Source organism: Musa acuminata, chromosome BXJ1-6 (assembly GCF_036884655.1).
Source record: "Musa acuminata AAA Group cultivar baxijiao chromosome BXJ1-6, Cavendish_Baxijiao_AAA, whole genome shotgun sequence".
NCBI classification, from domain to species: domain Eukaryota; kingdom Viridiplantae; phylum Streptophyta; class Magnoliopsida; order Zingiberales; family Musaceae; genus Musa; species Musa acuminata.
In genome coordinates, this window is record NC_088332.1 from 7,638,427 (window position 1) to 7,659,981 (window position 21,555).

The following is a 21,555-nucleotide window of genomic DNA, read 5'->3' on the forward strand; positions in this document are numbered from 1 at the left end:
TGTGTCGGGTTCGCCATGGACTCTTTGCTCCTAGTATTGTATTTATAGAAAAGGAAGCCGCATAATCACCATTCTCTCTCCAAAAAAATTATATATTTATTTTCTTTTGCTATTTCAGATTAAATTCTTTTAATCCTCAATACTCAATTAAACCCTCTTTTTTTTATTATTGAATTTACCTCTACGATCTTATATTTAGTAACTCCTAAATTACTTTTTTAAAATACTATTAGTACGTAAAATATCTTGTTCGATATATATATATATATATATATATATATATATATATACATATATATATATATATACATATATATATATATATATCCATTTTTACCTTTTAAGATAGATTAACTAATCTAAAGAAAAAATAAAAAAAAATTCCACTGAAATATATTTTTATTGAAAAATCAGAATTAGCACCTGTAATTCTCTAAAAGGTCCAATATACTACACACATGGACCTTTTGAATAAGAGCCAAGATGATATTATGAAAATTAAATATTTTCACATTGAGGATGTAAAAGAGGATACGGGACACTATACAAGTATTTCACAATTGATTTACTTAAGAATAAGTTTTCATTTTAAATCCATTATAATTAGTTCATCTTCTTTTTCTAATATAAATAGAAAGAAATATTTATAAAGAAAAAAGAAGAGAATTTGTTTCTAATCTTTTTTAGACAATCTGTATTTTGATGGAATGATCATAATCAAATCGATGTATCTAAGAATAACAACTTTAATGACTCAAATTATTTATCCCTCGATCTGTTAGAGAACTATCTACTATAAAAGACATTTCACTAAAAATATTTTTGTTATTACTTTAACTCATATTCTCCAAAAAGTGGATCTTGTTTTAATGGCTCCTAATAAATTAAAGAAAATAAGGTTCAAGGAATTATATGTAAATTGATATCAACTCCTCAAAATTTGGTAAGGTCAATTTCATTAACAATCATTTAAGAATCGTTTCTTGTCTTACATCCTTTTATCTTAAGTTTAGATCTAACTAATCTATTAACACAAATAGTTCATGGGCAAAAATTAAGTTATTTGAGCCGACGTGAGTCGCTAGTTTTCGAATACAAAATATTCATCCTAGCTACTATGAACATAATTCTCTCTCTCTCTCTCTCTCTCTCTCTCTCTCTCTCTCTCTCTCTCTATATATATATATATATATATATATATATATATATATATATATATATATATATATATATATATATAATTTTATTTCATTTCTCCATTGTAAGCCACTCGCACGTCTCTTCCACCGTAGCTACGATGATGAGATCCATCCCCCTAACATTACCGCTTTCTCACCTTATATTTCTAATCACCGTAGCTTTTCCCTCATCTAATGCAACAAAAGAATATTATTTGTATATGTACACATATATAATAACGCATAATAAAAAATATATATAACTTTATTTTGATTTATATTCACTATGGCAAATCCTATCATAGGATGAATGTAGCCCACAATGGAATAATTTGAGAGATTCTTAACTATTTTAACTTGAGGAGGTTGCCAAAGATGATATCAACCGAGTTTATAGATTTTTCTAATCCATAAAATTAGTAAAAAAATAATGATCATGATATATCATGATGATAACGATATGTCATAAAACTACTGACTTGACTTGACAGAAGGATGTATACATGGTGAAAATGGATGTCAAGTAAGTTATTATCCACGTGGATGATAATGTATCATAATATTATGTTAGGATCCTCATATCAATTAAAAAAAAATTATAAATGATATCTTAAGAATATCTTAAATATTCGTTAGATAGTTGGATTTGATTTGGGATTAAAAATAAAAATAAACCCTCAAGTGGACCATTAAATCAATTCCCTGTAGGGGTTATAAATTGCAACCTCATTCCAAGATCTTAGATGTTCACTTTAGTATGGCGGCCGCGCCGTCATGGACGCGTCTCCCCCACTAAGACTATAATGGGCAAATCATCCATTAACAATGGCTAGAATTTATGCTAAAAGTTTGATGATGTTGGATTGTCAAAAGTCAGCTGTGTGTTTTTCCTCTCTCTCTCTCTCTCTCTCTCTCTCTCTCTCTCTCTCTATTGTCCCAAATAAGTAAAATTTTCATTTCTTATGATAGGAGAAACCAATACAATTTCAAACAATAAAAATGGTGCAATATTCCAGAAACAAGAATAAAAAAAAAACAATTATCATGAACGATGACTAAAATTAATCGTTTATCTTATTATTATGAAAACTTATTGTATAAAAGGTAACAACTGAACCATAGCAAACATGATTGAGTAACAACAAATGGGTGATTGACTAACAACAAATGGGGGTGGGAGTAGTAGGGTGAATCTAGACCCTACCATGACTTTTAGCTATCATAACACTTATTGACTAGCTTACGACTTCACAACATAGCATAAACCATCGCCTCTACTGATCTCTTTTCCGCTGATGGAATATATTTCGATTTTAGTTATTCATATTCCCGGCTATAACGTAAGCATCAATGGAAAGAATATATGTTCAACTTTTCTCGTGCAAATAAGAAAAGATGTTTTGTTCTTTTTGTCTTATTTGTATGGAAAAGAGTGACCTTTTATCAAAAAAAGAAGAAAAAACAAAAGACAACATGATGATGAAAAGACCCATTTCACGACGTACTACTTTTTGCGTTATTTGTGGGGCGCCTCACAACATTATTCTCAGTGATTGGTGAAGACGGAGGTGCCTCAATTATGTTGTTGTTGACGTAATGCGAGAGGGAGCGACAATGGTTGAGAGCGTCTCACGTGTCGAGCTCAACTCATAGGAGAGGCATCTCCCGCCGCAATTGAAAGAGGATACAATGGATCCCTCATTGGTGCAATACTTCTACCATATGCTGGCTGTGTTAGCTCCCTGTAGACCATGACTGCTCTTCTGCGTTAATACTATGAACCCTAATAAAAACTATAGTCACTCTCTCTATCTCTATCTCTTTCACACACACACACAACACAGGAGCTTCAGGGAAACAGTGCTTAGATCATAGTACGTGACTCGGATCAAGGTTGGCGTGGAAAGGGACGACAAATTGCAGAGAGTGCAACACGCAGTTCATGCATGACGACGAACGATAACGCTGCAGCAGAAGAGACCGTAATGGCCGTAGTAAATTAAGGATATGGCAATGACGCGTTGGAGTTGTGCTCTTGGCAGTTCCACAAAATGCTGTACTTGCGGACGCAGGTGTTGGGAATCGGGATATGCTTTACTATAGCAAATTGGCTACTTACCATCTTGTTCGTGCGTTCTTGTGCATGTCCTTCGTCCACTTGGCCAAATTTTTATTCTAAGGTAGCCATCGTCGATCGGTCTTGATAGGAGCTCTCCACTGCATCAGTAGAGACTTACTTAGGTTGTCCATGACCAACCGTCGGCTGCTACGAACTGCTTCCATATATCAATCTTACAGAGACGATCTAAACCTGAAACATCTGCAGGCTTCTTAGGTAGGATTTGTCTGGAATCAGATGGAAACATAGGGTCTTATGCCTCGATGCGTTTAACTGACCTAAGCCTTGTTATCATCTCATTTTATATATAGTACTTGGCTGCTGGCATCATCGTTCCAGTATTCTAACCACTCGAACTCGATTGTTTGTGACATGCGACGTTTCGATTATTCTTTGGAATGATCGATCGTGAGGTGTGGCAGTTGGTGGTGAGCGGAATCAACAATATATCCTTCCTGCCAAAAGAGGAGGAGGAGAGCAATCCATTCGTTATCTCGTCGATTGCTCGGCTCATTCATCGTCGATTACTCTGAAAATAATCTTTTCACACCTCAATACGTACGTGGGAATTCTTGAGGAAGAACAAACTGTAGTTGGGTTCTAAGAATGTGAGGAGTAAATGGGATGGAGTTGAAGAACACGAGATGACAAGGATGACATGCCAAACGAGGTTGGTTTTAATGCTGTCAGCATTCACGCAAGAGTCTACTTTTAACTTCCAATCGATGCCATTCATGGAAGACAATAGTGTCGTCGTAACGAGAATTCCATAAACTACAAGTAGAGGGAGTACTAAACAAGTATTCCTAATTCTAATAAAGACATTATTTTAAGCCAAATTTATAGTTGATTTGTTTGTCTTGTATTTGCTAATCTAATGGCCGTCTTTTTGACATACAGAGTATTGGAGTAAGATTTTTCTTTTTTTTTTTGTTGGAAAATTTATAGTCTTCCTTATATTACTCGTTGGTCCTAAATAAAAATATTCATAACAATATTCTCATGATTATTTCATACCAAAATAAAAACCTCTCATTTTTATTAAAAACATCCCCATATTTTTAAATTTTCTAATGAAGTTGATTGATTGGATTATAACCTTTCTATTCTTACCTTATCGATGATATTACCTCCGATTGATTCAATGCGGAGTTAGGTACTGGAGATCGGCTTTCATCCTAAATTATTCAACTAGTTTAACTAGTTTTATTTTTTCAATTTTTTTTCAACTTAAAAGGAGTAAAAGTCTTGCATATTATGTTTGTCGATTGTAACACCCTTGATCTGTGTTATGTTGAGTCTGGTGAGGATATCAAACCTTTGAGTATGAGAGATTGTAACACCCTTGATTAGTGATTAGTCATATATCGGAAGTGGGTAAGATTAAGATTGACTTATAAGGGTCTGATGAGTGCATTATTATTAATTTTAACTTAAACATTTTTGTTAGCCCATCAGGTCAAACAAAGTTAATATGTCAGTTAGCCCATCAGACTCGGGTCATGACATTGTGGACGATCTACTCCACGCCTACAAAGATAACTATAAATCTTGCTTCTACTGTTCTTAATATTTTTGAATAGATTTTCATATTTAAATGTTAACTCTCACAACCCTAACATATTCTTTTGAGAAAAAATGTGATCCTTCTATCAATTCTCTTAGTATTTTGAAGGATAACCAACCATTCAAGTAACTTGGCTCATTTCTTTTCATCGGTAGACTCTCTCTCGAGGTTATCAAAATATTCTGTTAGATAAAACCCTTATTAAAATTAAAGATTGGTATAAACAAATGATATCCCAAGCTGGTAAAATGACCTTTACAAACTGAGTCATCAACTTTATGCTTTAGATAGAATCAAATTTATTTGTGTCATCTCCTATTAAGATTATTTAATATGGAGCCTAAACCCTTTCGGCTCTCTTTCGATAAGTAATACTTATATAATATGGATCTTTGACTTAATTGAAAGTTATTATAAAACCTTTTAGTTACCGCTAAGGTTAAACCTTTCTGTAAAGATTCTTTTCGAATAAACTCCCAAACTCGGCCACTATTTCACTTATTCTTCAAAGCCAAATTGAATGGTACCTATTTGCAAACTTTTCCTCTCTCTCTCTCTCTCTCTCTCTCTCTCTCTTTCTCTTTAAATTTGAATAATATAATTTTCTTTTCCTTATAAAAAAACATGTTATGAGATGCATCCTTTTTCACACAAAAAATAAAAAGGAAAATACAAATTCATCCTTCCAAAGTATGAAGAGTATTTATTTGCCTCTACAAATCTTAACTCAAGATCCGCCTGTTATTAATAATGATTGATAACCATGGTCCTTAATTATTTTCTTGAATTTAAAAATATAAAAATACCTAAAATATTTATCGCGTTCTGACTATAATACCAAAGTTCTCAAGTGATATTAAAAAAAACACTTCTATTTAAATATATCTCTAGAATGTCGACCAAGAAGATTACTTTTTTAATTTTGCTTACAAATAATTATGTTAAAATAAAACTATTCCATTTTTTAATTTTTCGAACCGAGATACTTTCGACCTGTTGTCAAGTGTCCTAATCTATACCCGAGGCAGATCCCGTATTAACATGGTTCTGTCAAACACTGGCCCGAGCCCGAGATACGTCGATTCTAATCAACCATGTACGTAACTTCCTTTCAAGACACAAGACATTGTTTACGACAGGTAGAGCAGTGAAACTATCAAACCGATCCACTAACACTATCAACACAGCAAAGGAGGCAGAAATGACTCATAAGTTCCAACCCAAATCCAAAACTTTTTAATAAGAAACTTGGTCACAACCAAATCACAGATGGCATAAACTGTTAATTGTGCAAGATAACGCAGCAGAAATCCTCAAATTAGCCAATGCAAGCATTAAACAGAAAACATTTAACACCACTCGATCTGTTCAAACGGAGTCTTTAAAGCAGAGGTACATAGCAAGCGTTAGATAACTGTTGATAGTACAACCTACTGCTGCTTACTCTTGCGCCATAGGCTTCCCCAACAAGTTCTCATGGGCCTTGAGGTACACTGGAAGGAGCCAGCTATCCAAAAATCACGCGCTGATGGGGAAGAAGGCAGCTTCAGTATCTTCTCCTGGGCGGGCTCCTTGATCGATGAGCTCGTGGGGATCTGTGGAAGGAGAGACAACTTTCATATGGAGTAACAACACATATGATGATTATTAGAACTATGGGAGTCCTGATGATTTTTGAAGAATTGGTTGAATAAGTTCTTGATAGAAACTACAACACCTGCAACTTTGGCTGATCAATGCGTACTAGGGTGGGTCTAGTCATACTAGGAACTTTTTTCACTCACTTTGGTTCTTTAAAAGCATCAGCATTGAGATATCTAAAGTACCCAATCTAAAACTAAAATCATGCTATATTATGTTTCCTGACAAAAAGCCATTTAAAGGTCTAGTTTACTTAAACATGATATATAAGCACAAAAAGTGTTTGTATACATAACATTACCTTCTCCTTGTGTTTCTCCGCCTGATAGGGCCTTTGCTAAATGCCCAATCAACATAAATTGTTTGGGTAAGGAGTTCAGATCCATTAAGTGATGCAATTGCAGCTTGTGCTTCCTCAAAGTTCTCATATTCAATCAGGGCATAACCCTAAATAAGTGGAAAAATCAAAATTGTAACATATAAAAGAATTCTAACCAAAATAAAAAAACATAAATAGCAATATATAATGCACATTTTTAAATAATTAAACTGCAGACACAAAGGAAAATATTTAATAAATTTACTAATTAAAGATTTACTACTTATGTATGATTTCTTAATAGAACACACTTATGGCACATAAGATAAGACATGTTGGTACAGTAGAATGCAAGCTGATTCAATCATGGTTTGCTCTACAGAAGTCTAATTTGGATATGACTTCATTACATGGACTTGCACCTAATTCATTGAACAATTTAGAATAACTCACATGCCCTTTAATAAGCATATAAGGCTAGACCATGAAAAATAACTATTAACAGGTTTGACCATCTACAGGACCCAACCAATAATGTGACATAATGCAAACCTCTACACATTATAAGGGATTAACTATGATCAACTTTCACATGCAACTATAACCTAGCAATTATTTAGCTTAAACAACTCGACCAATTTGCAATCCTTGCCCTAAGGAACAAGAAGACTTGCCAACAAATAATTGTTGGGTAAAAGTAAAAAGTCTGTTAATCTACAACAATGAGCTGTGTAAGTCTGATAATCAACAATTATAAATCAAACAAAAGTCTAGTCTTTCTAGCCTCTCAAGAAATGCAACCTTGCTGCTGTTTGAGGTCTTTCTTTCTTGTGTTCCAATGCTCCTCTTCCTACTAGCTAGTCCCTAAACCTTGGTCTTAGTTCTTCAATCGCTTGTCTTCCATCTTCCATTATCACTGTCCCAGGCCTTTTATTCTGCCTTAATTTCTTATTTCCTGCTACCCTGGTACCGGCCCTATTCCCCTTCGGTTTTCTTTTTTTCCAATTCTTATTCCTTGAGACAGTTGTCAACTGTTGCATTCTGTTCCTCTTTCCTTTTATATATTTTGGTAAATGTGGAAGTACTAATAAGCATAACAGCCAGATGTTATGAAAGCCAATGCGCTGTTATTATAGATTACAACTCACCATAATCTTTACATATCTGGTACTTTCTTGTGATAAATGTGCTTGTGAATTGTGATTACGCACTTTAATCAAAAATAGCACCATCATCATCTCAGGCGCCATTCCTTTCTGTGTCTACACAGAAGTTAAATAGGTCTAGGTAACATTATCTCTCTAGCAAAAAACATCTCCACCTTCTGGTAAAATTACAGACATACGAGTTTAAGGAAAAGTGAGCAAGTAAAAGATCCATAGATTCAAGCAACACATATCCACCTTCTGGTTAACGTTGTGCTATGCTAAAATTACTGAGAGAAGGAGGGCAAAACCAACAAAAACCGATTGGACACAAAGGAATAAGAATTGAGGATAAGTTCAGATGTCAGTACACATGACAGAAAAATAATCATTTTATCAACATTGACATGTAGGAAGCAAATAAAAGAAGAGGATTGCATACACAACATCTATGAAAAAAAAAAGATCACATATGACTAGGCGGTTATCAAATGTATAGAAGAGTATAGGTCCAAGATATAGAACCCCAACTATTATGAGGCTTTCTATAGATGAAGCAACAAAAAGTACATACAATAATGTACTAAACAAGACATGTGGTTCCATAGTTGGATTATATGAATTTGTGTGAAAATTGTGAATTATCAGCATTTGAAGCTCATTAACTCATACAAAAAAGAAAATGTTGTGCATAAATGTTCTTTTGTAACTGAGTATCTTGAAGACAAAAACACACTACCGCCTCACAAGTTGTAACATACAAAGCTGCAAAAGATCAAGCAGGAACAATGTTGATCAACAAGGTATCTTGATAAATACTTGTCCTATTATGTAATCCATATTTACATATTTGATAATTGAAAAAATATTGGGAGTGAGGAAAGCCAAGAATGCAGAAAAAAGAACACAGTTTTTTGTATATTCACCACAAGATTTTGTATGATGCTTCACCGAAAATCAAGGCAATATATGCAAGTGTTATGCATTGTTAAAGTATAACTAAGTTAGCAACAATTTCATCTCATTCCAGAGTCTCATGTAAAGAGCACATAAGTCTGCAAGTTGATATCTGAGATTTCATAACAAGTAGATATTTCTATAGGAGCAAAATCTAAGCTATGATATAACAGATTAAAATATGTGTCATGATATGTTCTCCATACTCCTAAATTAAGAAATATACACACTTAGTTTTTCGATTGCCTGCTGCAAGATGTATCTTTGACAATCACCACTTGATTATTTAAAGAAGAAGCTACAAATAATGGTTTCTGCACAAAATAACTCAAAAACAATATGTTAAGCTCATGAGACAGTGAACTACTGACCAGCCTCGGGACCAAATGACCGGTTGCCCAATCTCAAAGACCCCATAAGGGCTCCGGAGAATGAGAAAACAATAAGGAATCACATAACAAGGGGCACAAAGCCAATCAACATAAACTATGAATGATCCAGATTGAAATGTGGAGTTTATGGGCTACATTAAGAATTTCACATCCCTAACATGGTATGCACTCAAACATCAAACAGAAAACAGTAACTAACCATATTTCCTACACTAGATGACTACGATCAAGTCAGACACCTGTACCCAATAAACTAGCCATACAGATCATTCCTAGTCAACCTAGAAGCAACCCCTCTAGATAGTTCTAGCACACATGCCAAATTTTCCACAGCCTTCCTTATATGGTCAGAATAGCATCAGAAGCCATATGATGAACACATACCAACACCACAATCATCAATTTATCGAGATTATCTTACTGATGTGTGACTCTCCCAAAGTCAGCAATATGTCTAGGACGAGACAACATCAACTTGTTTAGGGTTGTCAACAGATATATCCCATATTTACAAAGATCCTCATATCCCTCTAGAACTGTGATTTGAGCTATGAATCCTAGTTTGGTATGCTTTTGTATCCAAATTCCAAAATGGTGCTCAACCATTCTTTGTGCAACACAATGCCTAAGCAGCAACCATGGGAATGTGACACTCAACCCCAAGCTTAACAAACACTTCACTAATTTATCTGCAAGTCTCCATATATTGATCTCCCATATCTTGCATGTAAAAGAAATTATCTCACTGAAGGACCCCATTAAAGCTACTAAATTGATTAATGCCTCTCTCCCTTCATTGAAAAATGATATAGTTGAATCAAAAGATTATGGATGGATAACATGACCAAATATAACATCTGCAAATTAATAATTATGTCTAGAGAAGCATTGTATTCCACAACTACAAATAGAAAAAGACCAAATAGTGACTAAGCACAATTATTTCTAATAATCTTAAAAGAAAAAAATATATTCAAGAAAAAGGTTACATGATAACAATTGGAAAAGAAAATAAGTGCCTAGAAAATGACAGTTTTAACTAGTTTCCCTACCTTCACAAATCCAGTGCGACGGTCAAGATTCAGATGCAAGTTTTTAACCTGGCCAAATTCACGAAAGGAATTGTGCAGATCATCTTCTTGCGCCTCTTCATGAACTCCAGTTACTAGCACAATCCATCCCTCAATAGCTGTCACATTAAAAAGTGTGATGATCATATACAATTTCCAACAACAGAATCATCCTATGAAAATCTTTATATGAGCCTGTTATTGGCGACATTGTTCATCTTTGATAACATCAATCTGCTGTAACATTATTTGAAAAATAAAATACAGCTCCTTTGGCAAACTTCCAATGTGCATAAGTTATTAGATATTCTTTATCGAACCAAAATGTAGCAAATAAATGCAACTTAAAATAGTAACCTTGTAGAATAAGCAGCAAACAAGGAAACAGTAAGAACCTTCCAATAGATATCTTGTAAGAGACAAATAACCTCATAAGCAAACATCAAATGAAAACCACAATGAAGAATTTTCAGCAAGCATTAAATCTTCTTAACCCCACAATATCATGATTATCAAAATGCAATAACTACAAACAAACTATTGTCACTGGCATCAGCAGGATTATATAAAATATAATATGTTACCCAACTTTTAATAAATCACAAACATATTATCTTAAGTTATTGCAGTATGTCAACGACGTTGACACTGATAACCAACTGAAACTTTCTTTTCTATTAAAGAAATCAGCAAATTATGCTGCACAACAAACTCAAGCTTATATATTTAACTCGGTTTACAGTGTCCTACTAAACTTCTACTGGACAGTATAAGAAAATGTAACATTTCAAAAGTAATAAATTGTCAAAAGTAAAAATAAATAAACACACACACACACACACACACACACACACACACACACAAACAAACATAATCTACATTCTACAATCTAGGGATTCAAAATAGTCGGGATCCTGATTTCTCGTGGAACATTATTCACGCTTAGAAATCTTCCACCTTAAATATCCCACTCTCTTATTTCTTTCTGCCAAAAGACTTGTACTTATACATATGCAATGATATTTTGAAATATGCAACTTGAATAGTGAACCAAGTTATAAACATGGCACTAAGCACATAACATAATGAGAAGAAAAAAAACAAAGATGCCTGCCAATGTACAACTAATGCAATTGGACCTGCAACCAGATTGACTTCAAACAAAGTAGCATGACATGGCACTGTGTCATACATAATACACACACCAAACTTGGCCATCCTTTAACTCAACCGACATCATGCCACATAATATTGTGGCTTATCGAATCTTCCATTGATGTGATTGACAAACACATATGGCCTTAAAATCATCTCATAAGTCCTCAATTTGGTTGAAAGATATTTATTTTCAATTTTAACAAGTTTAAAGTGATGAACAACAGAGATTAAAACATTTATAATCAATAAAGTCAAGACAACTTATCCAACATAGCAATAATTTCAAGTCATTTGCACTGCTGATTAATAATTTAATGCCACACAAGGTTTAGTTAGAAGACCGTAGAAGCTTTAAATTGATTATAACGCACAAAAACAACTTAACCACACAAACTGGATGATATTCGAGTTAAGAGGCCAGAGGGCAGCCCTATTTCTCTTTCTGATCTCGTTCACTATTTGTATATTTTCTAAAAATTATAAAATACTCTATTATGGTGAAAAGAAATTAACGAATCTTATCTCTTTTTTGGCTACTTGGGTGTTATCTTGTCACTCACATATCTGTCATATTCCATTACCTCTTGTATTTCAATTTTCTTACTATTTCATCCCAATAATCTGGTTTTCTTCATGTTAATGTAGAACTATAAAGTATGGCATCCATCATCACTATTTTTTATGAAATTTAACCTTTCATTTGTCAATAAAGTATGGCATCTAACCTTTCATTTGTCAATATTATACAACACTGACAAGCTTTACCTTACCCAAAAAACGACATTCCAAGATCTGAAATATCATAATTTAGGGTTTGAAATGATGCATACTTAACTACTATCAATTGTGCTTTCATGACAACCTTTTTACGAATTGATCCTTCAGTAAGAAACTAATGACAACTTTTTAATCATTAAAGAAATCCAGCAAGCACAACTTGTATCAATCACAATTTGAAGTTTTGACCAATCTTAAGTTGAAACACAGGCCAGGGCCAAGAATGGAATTAGATAAGAAAGCCACATGAACAAGGCCTCCATGCATGCCTATTGCCTATACTGTTATAACTCTTCCAACACATAATGCTTTCTTAGTGAAAAGTTTTCTTCAAATTTCTTTTGGTCACCATAGATTTCAACACATAAATGCGCTGTCAAGGCCTCAATAACAGAACAAATAAAGATGTTCAAGCCCTATATGGATCTAAATACATACGGACATAATGAGGTAGAAGTTTAAGATGATAACTCCTGTACATACTATATCGGCCAATCAAGCATTTAACTACCCAATTTGCAGACTCCGTCTCCAGGTTGTTCTTATGCTGATAATAAAGTTCTAACAGTTTATTTAAGACCAGACAGTAGCCAGTTAGTTTTCATCAAAGAGTAAGGCACAAATCTCCTACTAATGCGAACGAAAGCCATGAAGATGATAAATCGTGTCAAATTATCCAAGAAAACAAACCAAGATAAAATCCAAATCGCCTCTTTCGTATCCAAACATACCAACATTAAAACGAATAAATAAACGGTCAAAAGACACTAACTCAGGGCAAATATCAGGAAAGCAGGGCTCAGTACAGCAGGAGCATAATGATGAAAAAATAAGCGTAGATCTAAAGCCCATAACCTAGAAATCGAAAAGAAAAAGAACCGAAAACCATCGGACTAGGGTTTCCCAAACATACATCGCTGGGGACCAGGACCCCCATCGGAGTCGAGGGAATCGAAATCCTTGGCAGCTAGGTGGCTGCCACGGTCGGGCCCAGACTCCTCGCGGAAGCCCCGGCCTTTGGTCTTCCTAGGGCCCGAGGAGCCGCTGCCGGCAATGGTGGATCGGAGCTTGGGGGCAGGGGAAGGGTCAACCTCAGCGGCGCCGATCTCCTCATCCATGAGATCGTCTTCGTCGGGCTCGAAATCCACCACTTCCACATCTCCCACGGCAGCCGCCATCGTCGCCTCTCCCTCTCGCTGATCTGGGTCGGGGTTATAAATTAGGAACAAACCAAACCAGCGCCCATTTTATGCGGTCGGCATTTGACATTATATATATATATATATATATATATGTGTGTGTGTGTGTGTGTGTTAAAATTTGATAAATATATATTATTATTAAATTTTATTATGAAATCATCATTAAATATATTAATTACATCATTAACATAACTAATTATTCTTTTATTATTATTATAAACATGTCGATTATTCTAATAAATGTTAAACATATTTAATTGAACTAATATGAGTCAAAATTTGATAATATTAATATAGTTAATTAATCTCTAGTTAGTCCTCTTTATATGTATGTACATATACATATACATATATACACATATATATATATACATATACATATATAATAATAATAATAATAATAATAATAAAAATAATGGTAGAAAAGGCAGTTGGCTGAGTCGACCAAGAAATAAAATGGTAGAAAAGGTGCTTGCACCCGTTTGATGTTAAACCTTGTCCGCGATACTCGGTACCGCAACCCTCGTTCTCTCATCTACATCTTTTGCGGATCAGGTGTGTGAGCCAGACACAAGTTGGAAGTCATCTATGATTGGTTTTAATCTCATTCAGCCCGACTTCGATGACGTGACTTCTCCTCATAGGTCTGTTTACTACACGGGTGTTTGGCTTCATACTTGAACCAGTTCCGTATTTAGTCGTTCATTATATTTCCATGCCTTCATCCCGGCGATCCGAGCCGGGCGCCCTCTCCATCCCTCATCGTCCTCGAGCGCTCGTCACGGGCGTTTGTCTCGAAGGAGCGGTTTTACGGAAGGGGAAGACCGGCGATGCACACGGTGAACGCGATAGCGGTGACGAGGATGATGACGACCGCGACGATGACGTCGGCCGCATGGGGGAGCACCGCGGTGGTGCTGCAGCAGCGGGAGGACATCCCGTTCGGGTCGCTGATGTGGTGCGCGTACGCGGGGATCTCGTGCGTGCTCGTCCTGTTCGCGGGGATCATGTCCGGGCTCACCTTGGGGTTGATGTCGCTCGGCCTCGTCGAGCTCGAGATTCTGCAGCGCAGCGGTACCCCCGCCGAGAAGAAGCAGGCAGGTCGGTTTACCGGGTTCGATTTTGCTTGGATGGATGGAGAATTCTAGTAACACCATTCCTATGTTCTTGTTGTGTCTAGAAAAAGCCACCGATCTTTCTTTTTCTTAAAGAACTTTTTGTTTTTTGCTCGGTATTCTTTCTACTTCCCTGTACTGAATTATTGCACATTGTATCTATTCTCTCTTAGTTCGTTTGTTTATCTTCCTATAATCATTGGTTCTTTCTTGCAGCTACAATTCTTCCTGTTGTTCAGAAGCAACACCAGCTTCTTGTGACATTGCTTTTGTGTAATGCTGCTGCCATGGAGGTTTGCGTCTATCTATTTCCCGTGTCCATATTATTCAGTATTCAAAATCCTTTTCCAATTCCTTCGTGCGCCATGGTTGCATACACTGTTCCGATTTAATTCAACGCAAAACATACTACACTGCCAATGCATCAAGTACCTCTAGCAATTGCCATATATATTGGTTATCCATGATAGTCAACACGAAGAAAGTGAAAAGCTGCCAGATATACCCATGAATTTGTAAAAGATAATCCTGCATTCTATATGCAATAATGCAAATCATCAAACACATTTCATGAACATTTATTGTTCCCTTGCAAAGAAAAAAAGGTCTGTCAACAATTTTAGCAAGTTATCTATTTGGTAAATATACTTTAGCTTTTCATTTGTTAATTTTTCTTATCTTCTTTTGTTTGTTCTTTGGAATGACACTAATGGTGCTGAGGCTTATGCTGTTTTTTCATGCAGGCTCTTCCTTTATACCTTGATAAGATTTTCAATCCATTTGTTGCTATTGTCTTGTCTGTAACCTTTGTTCTATTTTTTGGAGAGGTACTTTACTCTTGATCAAATATAGCTTAGCATCACTCTTAAGTGCTGAACTATGTTCATAAGTTTAAGAAGGTTATGCTAATCATATTGCATTTTATCCAGGTTATTCCTCAAGCTATATGTACAAGATATGGATTAGCAGTTGGTGCTAGCTTGGTATGGCTAGTGCAGATTTTAATGGTCATCTGCTACCCTATAGCTTATCCTCTTGGCAAGGTAATTCTGTATTAGTATACATAATTGTTCCTAAGAAACAACTTGTATGACATGTAATTTAAACTCATACTGCAAAAAACTTCATAATTCTATTTGTTAGTACTTCAAGAAGTTCTTTAATCTCTTGATCTATTTTGTGATGAATTTAGTGCTTGTGTTATGCATGTATAACATAGTTAATAACTAAGCAATGGAGATGAAATTATAATCTTTCTATTCCCTTTTCTTCTGCAGTTGATTTATCCACTACTTACTTTAGACTAAAAAAGTAATTCTCAACTTTAATTTCATGATGCTAACAAATTGCAAAAATTCCCCAAAACAACTCTTTCGACTTTCTGAACAAGTAAATCCAGAATATTCAGTGATAGTAATGGTAGTTTAGTAGACTTTAGAGATTAACTAAAAGACCATGTCCTACATAACAATGAAGTATTTCAAATCCAAACTATAATAACTTGAGAAACGCAAAGGTTTCTCCTTTTTTGATTCTACCAACTTTATATGAATACTCAGATTAATTAAAACTTGGTGAAACTTGTCCTACATTATGATAAAATGAACTCAAAAAGTTCTTCCCTGATATGCATTCTCAGCTTTGAGCAGTTTCCTGCAGAGAGACTATAGCCTCATGATTATTGATTTTAATATATGATTATAAATTTAGAAAATTAAGGATAATGTACGATATGTTGACAATTAATAACATAAGGTTGCCTTTTCTAACTGCATTTTATAGGCTAAATGCAAATTTAAGCACTGGTTTCCATAGTTGGGTAGTGAACAAGAGGAGCCTTCATCTTATGTCATTGATTTTTCTATTAAATAGCAACTTATATGTAGCTATTGTCAAAATTGAAGCATTTAATCAGTAAAATGTCTTTGCAAGCATGTCCAATTAAGACAAAGGTTGACAATCTCCAAATTAAGTTGCTACATTGGACAAATTGATCCCACAAGTCTAGATTTGTTTTTCTGCAATTTGTTGTTCTCAGACGGAAGCAGAGTCTTGGTGATGTGGATATGGACATAGCACACAAGACTTGGTATTTAGATTGCCTCTTACAATAAAACCTGCCTCCATGATTGATCTAGCAAATGTCTAAAAACCTTAATCTGATTTGCTAATTTTTGTAAGTAAACCATGAAACAGGAAAGTGGAGGAAAACTATTATCCTTTTCTTTAAATGACACCATAGAGATTGATCTTTGGTTTCATCATGTGTTGTTCCTTTGGACCTAGAAGATCAAGTATTGAGTTATATAAATAGTATTTCTACTGTAAGTCTAAAGCTGTGTTTGCTGATTCTTTCCGAATTCTGTACTGGCAGTAGTCTCATGCACTCGGCTGCCCTTGCTCGATTTTTTTTTTTTTTTGCAGCCATTCTATATTTGACCTCCTTGTTTGCAACCAATGGTACATAAGGTAATGCCCTTTGACTAGGATAACAGATTCACCTTATCCTTTTTAAAAGTTGTAGAGTTGAGTGAATTTAGTGGCATTATCCTAGAGACTTTGTTGCATTTTTCCCTTTTGTCAGTTACTGTTTTTGTCTCTCTAACTCTATATATCTTTGGATGATATAGTCCAAGCTTCTGCATTTTCCAGCTGATGTATCTTTGCTTATTATCAGACGATACGTTCCTATATTCTGCTAAGTTGAATAGTATAATCAGTGCTTTACATCTTCAAATGTATATGCTATTTTCTTTCTGAGAAACATTTGCAGGATATGCTGAATGTTCCTGTCTTGTGTTAAATGAAGGCAATGTTTGTATCATTTCTAATTATTTTGTGTGGTTTCAGATTCTAGATTATGCACTTGGACATAATGAATCTGCACTTTTTAGACGTGCTCAGTTAAAAGTTCTCGTCTCTATCCATAGCAAAGAGGTAAAGTTAAGTAGTGACATTCTTGAATATGTGTGTGTATAAAATACATGTGTGATTTGTAGTACATCTTTATCTTCCAATCATTTCAGGCTGGTAAAGGTGGGGAGCTCACACATGACGAGACCACAATAATAAGTGGAGCACTTGATTTAACTGAAAAGGTATACTCATTATCTTCTCATCATTTAATTCTCAATTCTATTGTCATCCCACAAGAAGAAATAGAAGAAGCTCCTAGTTCTCTCTTTGAAGAAGTAACTTCAGAAAGTCAAAGATCTAGGAGATCTCAAACCTTATGCCCAAATTTGTGTATATACAATCAGGTGCATGTGGTTTTCCTGCTGTCTGCAGCAGAGATATTAAGATTTATTGAGCAACAGCATTCTCAGCTTAGTCTTCTCACAGTAATTTCTTGTAAAATGATGATGAAATTATGAATTTCTTTGCTTGAGAGTAGTTCTACCAGAGTATGGTTTGTGACACATTGTCCATGCTGGTTGGCACATACCAGTCCATCAGGGGATTTGTATGTGGACCTCACGGAAAGTATATATTTTCTTAAATATTTTTTGTCATTTTTTTGTTTATTTTAGATAGATACCTCCTGCTAATATTGGACATACCAGTGTGCGTTGCTGATTCTGATGGATGAATACCATTTTTAAAATCCTTGTATCAAGATTAGTTGTAGAGTTAACTTCAGGAGCTTATATTTGATAATTTACAAGTGCAGACCTACAGTGGCAGGAAACTCATGCACCGACCTGTCTTTTTCTTTTCAGTTAGTGTTGGCTCTTATCTGTTGAATTTTTTTGGAATCCTTGCATTTTGGATAGAAATAAGAAAATAAAAGACCTGTCTTTTTTTTTTAGTTAGTATTGGTTCTTATCTGTATGATCTTGGATTCTTGCTTTCTCTATTTTAGCAGGTTAACCTTCCAGATTACTTTCTGTGATTTCTAAGTCAATTGCCATCCACAGAACTATTTGTTGCCCATCTAAAGTGTCACTATGAATGTCTGGGTTTGAATTTCTAACGATGTGCTTTCTTATACAGACAGCTGAGGAGGCTATGACACCCATCGAATCAACATTCTCATTGGATGTCAATTCAAAATTAGATTGGTGAGGCTTTCTACATGTATAAATCTCTCTTTTCAGTAATGTGGTTGTCCTTTTTCTATTAAGGAAAATTTATTAGAAACAACCCTTTTTGTAAATTTTAATTAACAATTTATTCCTGGTCAGATGCAACTGTTTGATAAATTATTCCTCTATCTGTTGTTTACATGTCATGTTCTCATATCCATAGTATTATGTTAAGATGTTTGATTTCAAGATTAAAAATGCATCTGAGCTAACTCATTTTGAACCAGAATTTGAGATGGTGGAGGAACATGGAAGGCCATCTGGACTCACTCTATATTTTTCAGCTCTAGTATAAGATATAGTTGGAAGGACCAGAATCATGCCAAGGCTCCTAGACTCTTTAGGGCTGAGTAATAATCATTTCACTTCTCTTTATTTAGACTCATATCAGTAGTCAAATTTAACTTGAATGACAATGTCATATTTGTCATGAGTCTCTCTGAATATCCAAAAGCAATACTGGATTCAAGCCTGATACAACTCAGTTATAAAAAGCAAATTCGACCTGCATAGCACCTTTTAGCCACATTAACATGCTATTTATTACCTTAATCATAAGCCCCTAAGCAAAGTATGGTGCTTGATAAGATGACAATTTGAGCTTTGTGGTAATCTATTTAGACATGTTTCAAGATGCATAAAGTGTTTTCATATTATTTACATAGATTACTTTAATGAATTGGAATTTTTCTTATTTAGGGAAGCTATTGGCAAGATTCTTGCTCGGGGTCATAGCCGCGTCCCTGTTTATTCAGGAAACCCAAAAAACATTATAGGCCTTCTGTTGGTACACATCAGTCATCATTTTGATCTCTTTATTTTCTAGCATAGTAGATTTTCCTTGCAATTATGCACTTGTCCTATTTCGCATTTGGCATATTGCTTGCTAAAACAGGTAAAAAGTCTCCTTACAATTCGTCCTGAAACTGAAACTCCTGTCAGTGCTATCTCTATAAGACGGATTCCAAGGTTCTTATCTTATACTTTGTGTTGTATACTAATAAAAAACTGCATTACTCATATCCGTAATGCTTCAGGGTTCCAGCAGATATGCCTCTCTATGATATACTCAATGAATTTCAGAATGGAAGCAGTCATATGGCTGCTGTTGTGGCAGCTGAAGTGAAAACTAAGAATATCTCACCTGCTCATGGCGACGAATATAAAGAAAACAAAGAACCAAGTGGAACGTCTGAACTTACAACTCCTTTGTTATCTAAAGCAGGAGAAAAATCAGATAATGTTGTCGTCAACATCGACAAGTGCCAAAATAAACAGGTCAATGAAACTAAATCTGCTCATTCATCAGAAGCTACTGAAGATGGGGAGGTTATTGGTATCATCACACTTGAGGATGTTTTTGAAGAACTCTTGCAGGTAAAGTTACTACCATGCTATTCTTTTTGCGGTAGTTGTTCTAGAAATTGGATGTTTAGATGTCTGTGGTATTAGATTATTTCCTTTGGTGATGTAACTGTAACACTGGATAAAGCATGCGTTGTTGTTGATTAAATAAATCCCTTTATCTTTTACTTGCTTCTAAATTATAAGCCTATTTATAAGATACAGTTAAAAATTATATCAAAACTGTTAGCTCCTCAGAAGTGGAGCATAATTGGAATTTTTTAAATTCTAATAATTATGTACATAATGTTTAACTTGCAGGAGGAGATAGTGGATGAGACAGACGAATACATTGATGTTCACAAAAGGTACTTCTTGATGTCAATTTTTGCTGCAAGTTGATTTCTCTTTTTTCTCATCCAGTTCACAGTAAGGACCATTTTTCCAGGATTCGTGTGGCTGCCGCTGCTGCTGCTTCTTCGGTTGCACGAACTCCAACCTACAAAAGGTTAACTAAACAAAAATCAGCGGTGAGTAACTCTGTTAGCTCCTTAATTTCTATTCTGATGTCGTCGTAGAACAAAGTTAACTATCAGAAGATTAAAACCTGCAGTTTAGTATATTGGAATATATCAGAAGATTAACTTTTCGTGTCCCAATATAATTAATGACTGTGGCTTTCACGGCAATGGTTCATTGAAATCCTTACATAATTATAGCAGCTTAAGAAGGTTCCATTGCATCAAGATGTGTTTCAAGTGTCAAAACTTTCTTTTTCCTCTTCCAGGGACCTGTTCCTCGGCAAGGACAGCAATCTACCGGGTTCCCAAGGAAATCCACTGAATTAGATCCAAACACTCTGCGACATCAAGTGACTCTCGTGGAACCAATATCAGGAACCAAGAGATAACAATTTTATCCGAGGAAAGAAAGCTATGTTCATGAACAACCAACCTAAGCCTGTGGAAGTTATATCTTGTTTGTCGAGATGTAAGTGGCATAGACACATCCACTTGGAACATGACTATTATCTATTATGCATGAATGATTTTTTCGTTTGCAGGGATGTCCAAGTATAATAGTATTATGGAAAAAGTAGCAGTTTTGTCCAAGGTGATGTTGGGTATCTGTCTGGATACAGTATATAAATATTTTTTCATGAAACAATAATACAAAATTTAATTAAATAGGCTATCGACTATCTGATTATTCATTCAAAACAACAGATAATCCATGTTTTTTTTGGGGTTAAATTTATCCTCTGTGATTATCTTTTTTAAAAATAAAAATTTCTTATATTTTCATTACATGAGTGCTAGCAATATAAGGCGTAAAAGCCCTTATGAAAGGCGTAAAAGCCCTTATTACAGGCCCGTGATACCTTAACAAGCCCATTTATATAGGCCCATAAAATCCAGCCCATAGAGCCTGTCTCCTCGTGCATGTTTTCTTTGTTGATTTTTTTTATCATTTATTATCTATGCAC

General features: G+C 34.9%; 2 protein-coding genes across 2 annotated transcripts; one reads left to right on the forward strand and one right to left on the reverse strand.

Annotated features, from left to right (window-relative positions):
* Window positions 1-6,174: 6,174 nt before the first annotated feature.
* On the reverse strand, window positions 6,175-13,556 carry LOC135675984 (RNA-binding protein Y14A-like). Its single transcript, XM_065186702.1, has 4 exons — window positions 13,237-13,556; window positions 10,371-10,507; window positions 6,807-6,952; window positions 6,175-6,459 (listed from the first exon to the last, which is right to left on the reverse strand). Exons 1-4 carry the CDS (start codon window positions 13,499-13,501, stop codon window positions 6,411-6,413), a joined length of 597 nt encoding a protein of 198 aa, XP_065042774.1. The 5' UTR covers window positions 13,502-13,556; the 3' UTR covers window positions 6,175-6,410.
* A 637-nt stretch (window positions 13,557-14,193) lies between these two features.
* LOC135675985 (DUF21 domain-containing protein At4g14240-like) lies at window positions 14,194-21,181 on the forward strand. Its single transcript, XM_065186703.1, has 13 exons — window positions 14,194-14,626; window positions 14,857-14,933; window positions 15,384-15,467; window positions 15,570-15,683; window positions 17,491-17,577; window positions 17,667-17,738; window positions 18,634-18,701; window positions 19,425-19,512; window positions 19,621-19,694; window positions 19,763-20,102; window positions 20,391-20,437; window positions 20,518-20,599; window positions 20,857-21,181. The coding sequence occupies exons 1-13, from the start codon at window positions 14,356-14,358 to the stop codon at window positions 20,977-20,979; spliced, it is 1,527 nt and encodes a 508-aa protein (XP_065042775.1). The 5' UTR covers window positions 14,194-14,355; the 3' UTR covers window positions 20,980-21,181.
* Window positions 21,182-21,555: the final 374 nt, after the last annotated feature.

Coding starts and splice junctions, on each gene's coding strand:
- LOC135675984 (XM_065186702.1), bottom strand. CDS start 13,501: ATGGCGGCTGCCGTGGGAGATGTGGAAGTGGTGGATTTCGAGCCCGAC. Junction 10,508..13,236: donor GGGTCCTGGTCCCCAGCGAT/GTATGTTTGGGA, acceptor TTAATGTGACAG/CTATTGAGGGATGGATTGTG. Junction 6,953..10,370: donor GTCGCACTGGATTTGTGAAG/GTAGGGAAACTA, acceptor CCACTTATTTAG/GGTTATGCCCTGATTGAATA.
- LOC135675985 (XM_065186703.1), top strand. CDS start 14,356: ATGCACACGGTGAACGCGATAGCGGTGACGAGGATGATGACGACCGCG. Junction 14,627..14,856: donor CGCCGAGAAGAAGCAGGCAG/GTCGGTTTACCG, acceptor TCTTTCTTGCAG/CTACAATTCTTCCTGTTGTT. Junction 19,513..19,620: donor ACATTATAGGCCTTCTGTTG/GTACACATCAGT, acceptor TTGCTAAAACAG/GTAAAAAGTCTCCTTACAAT.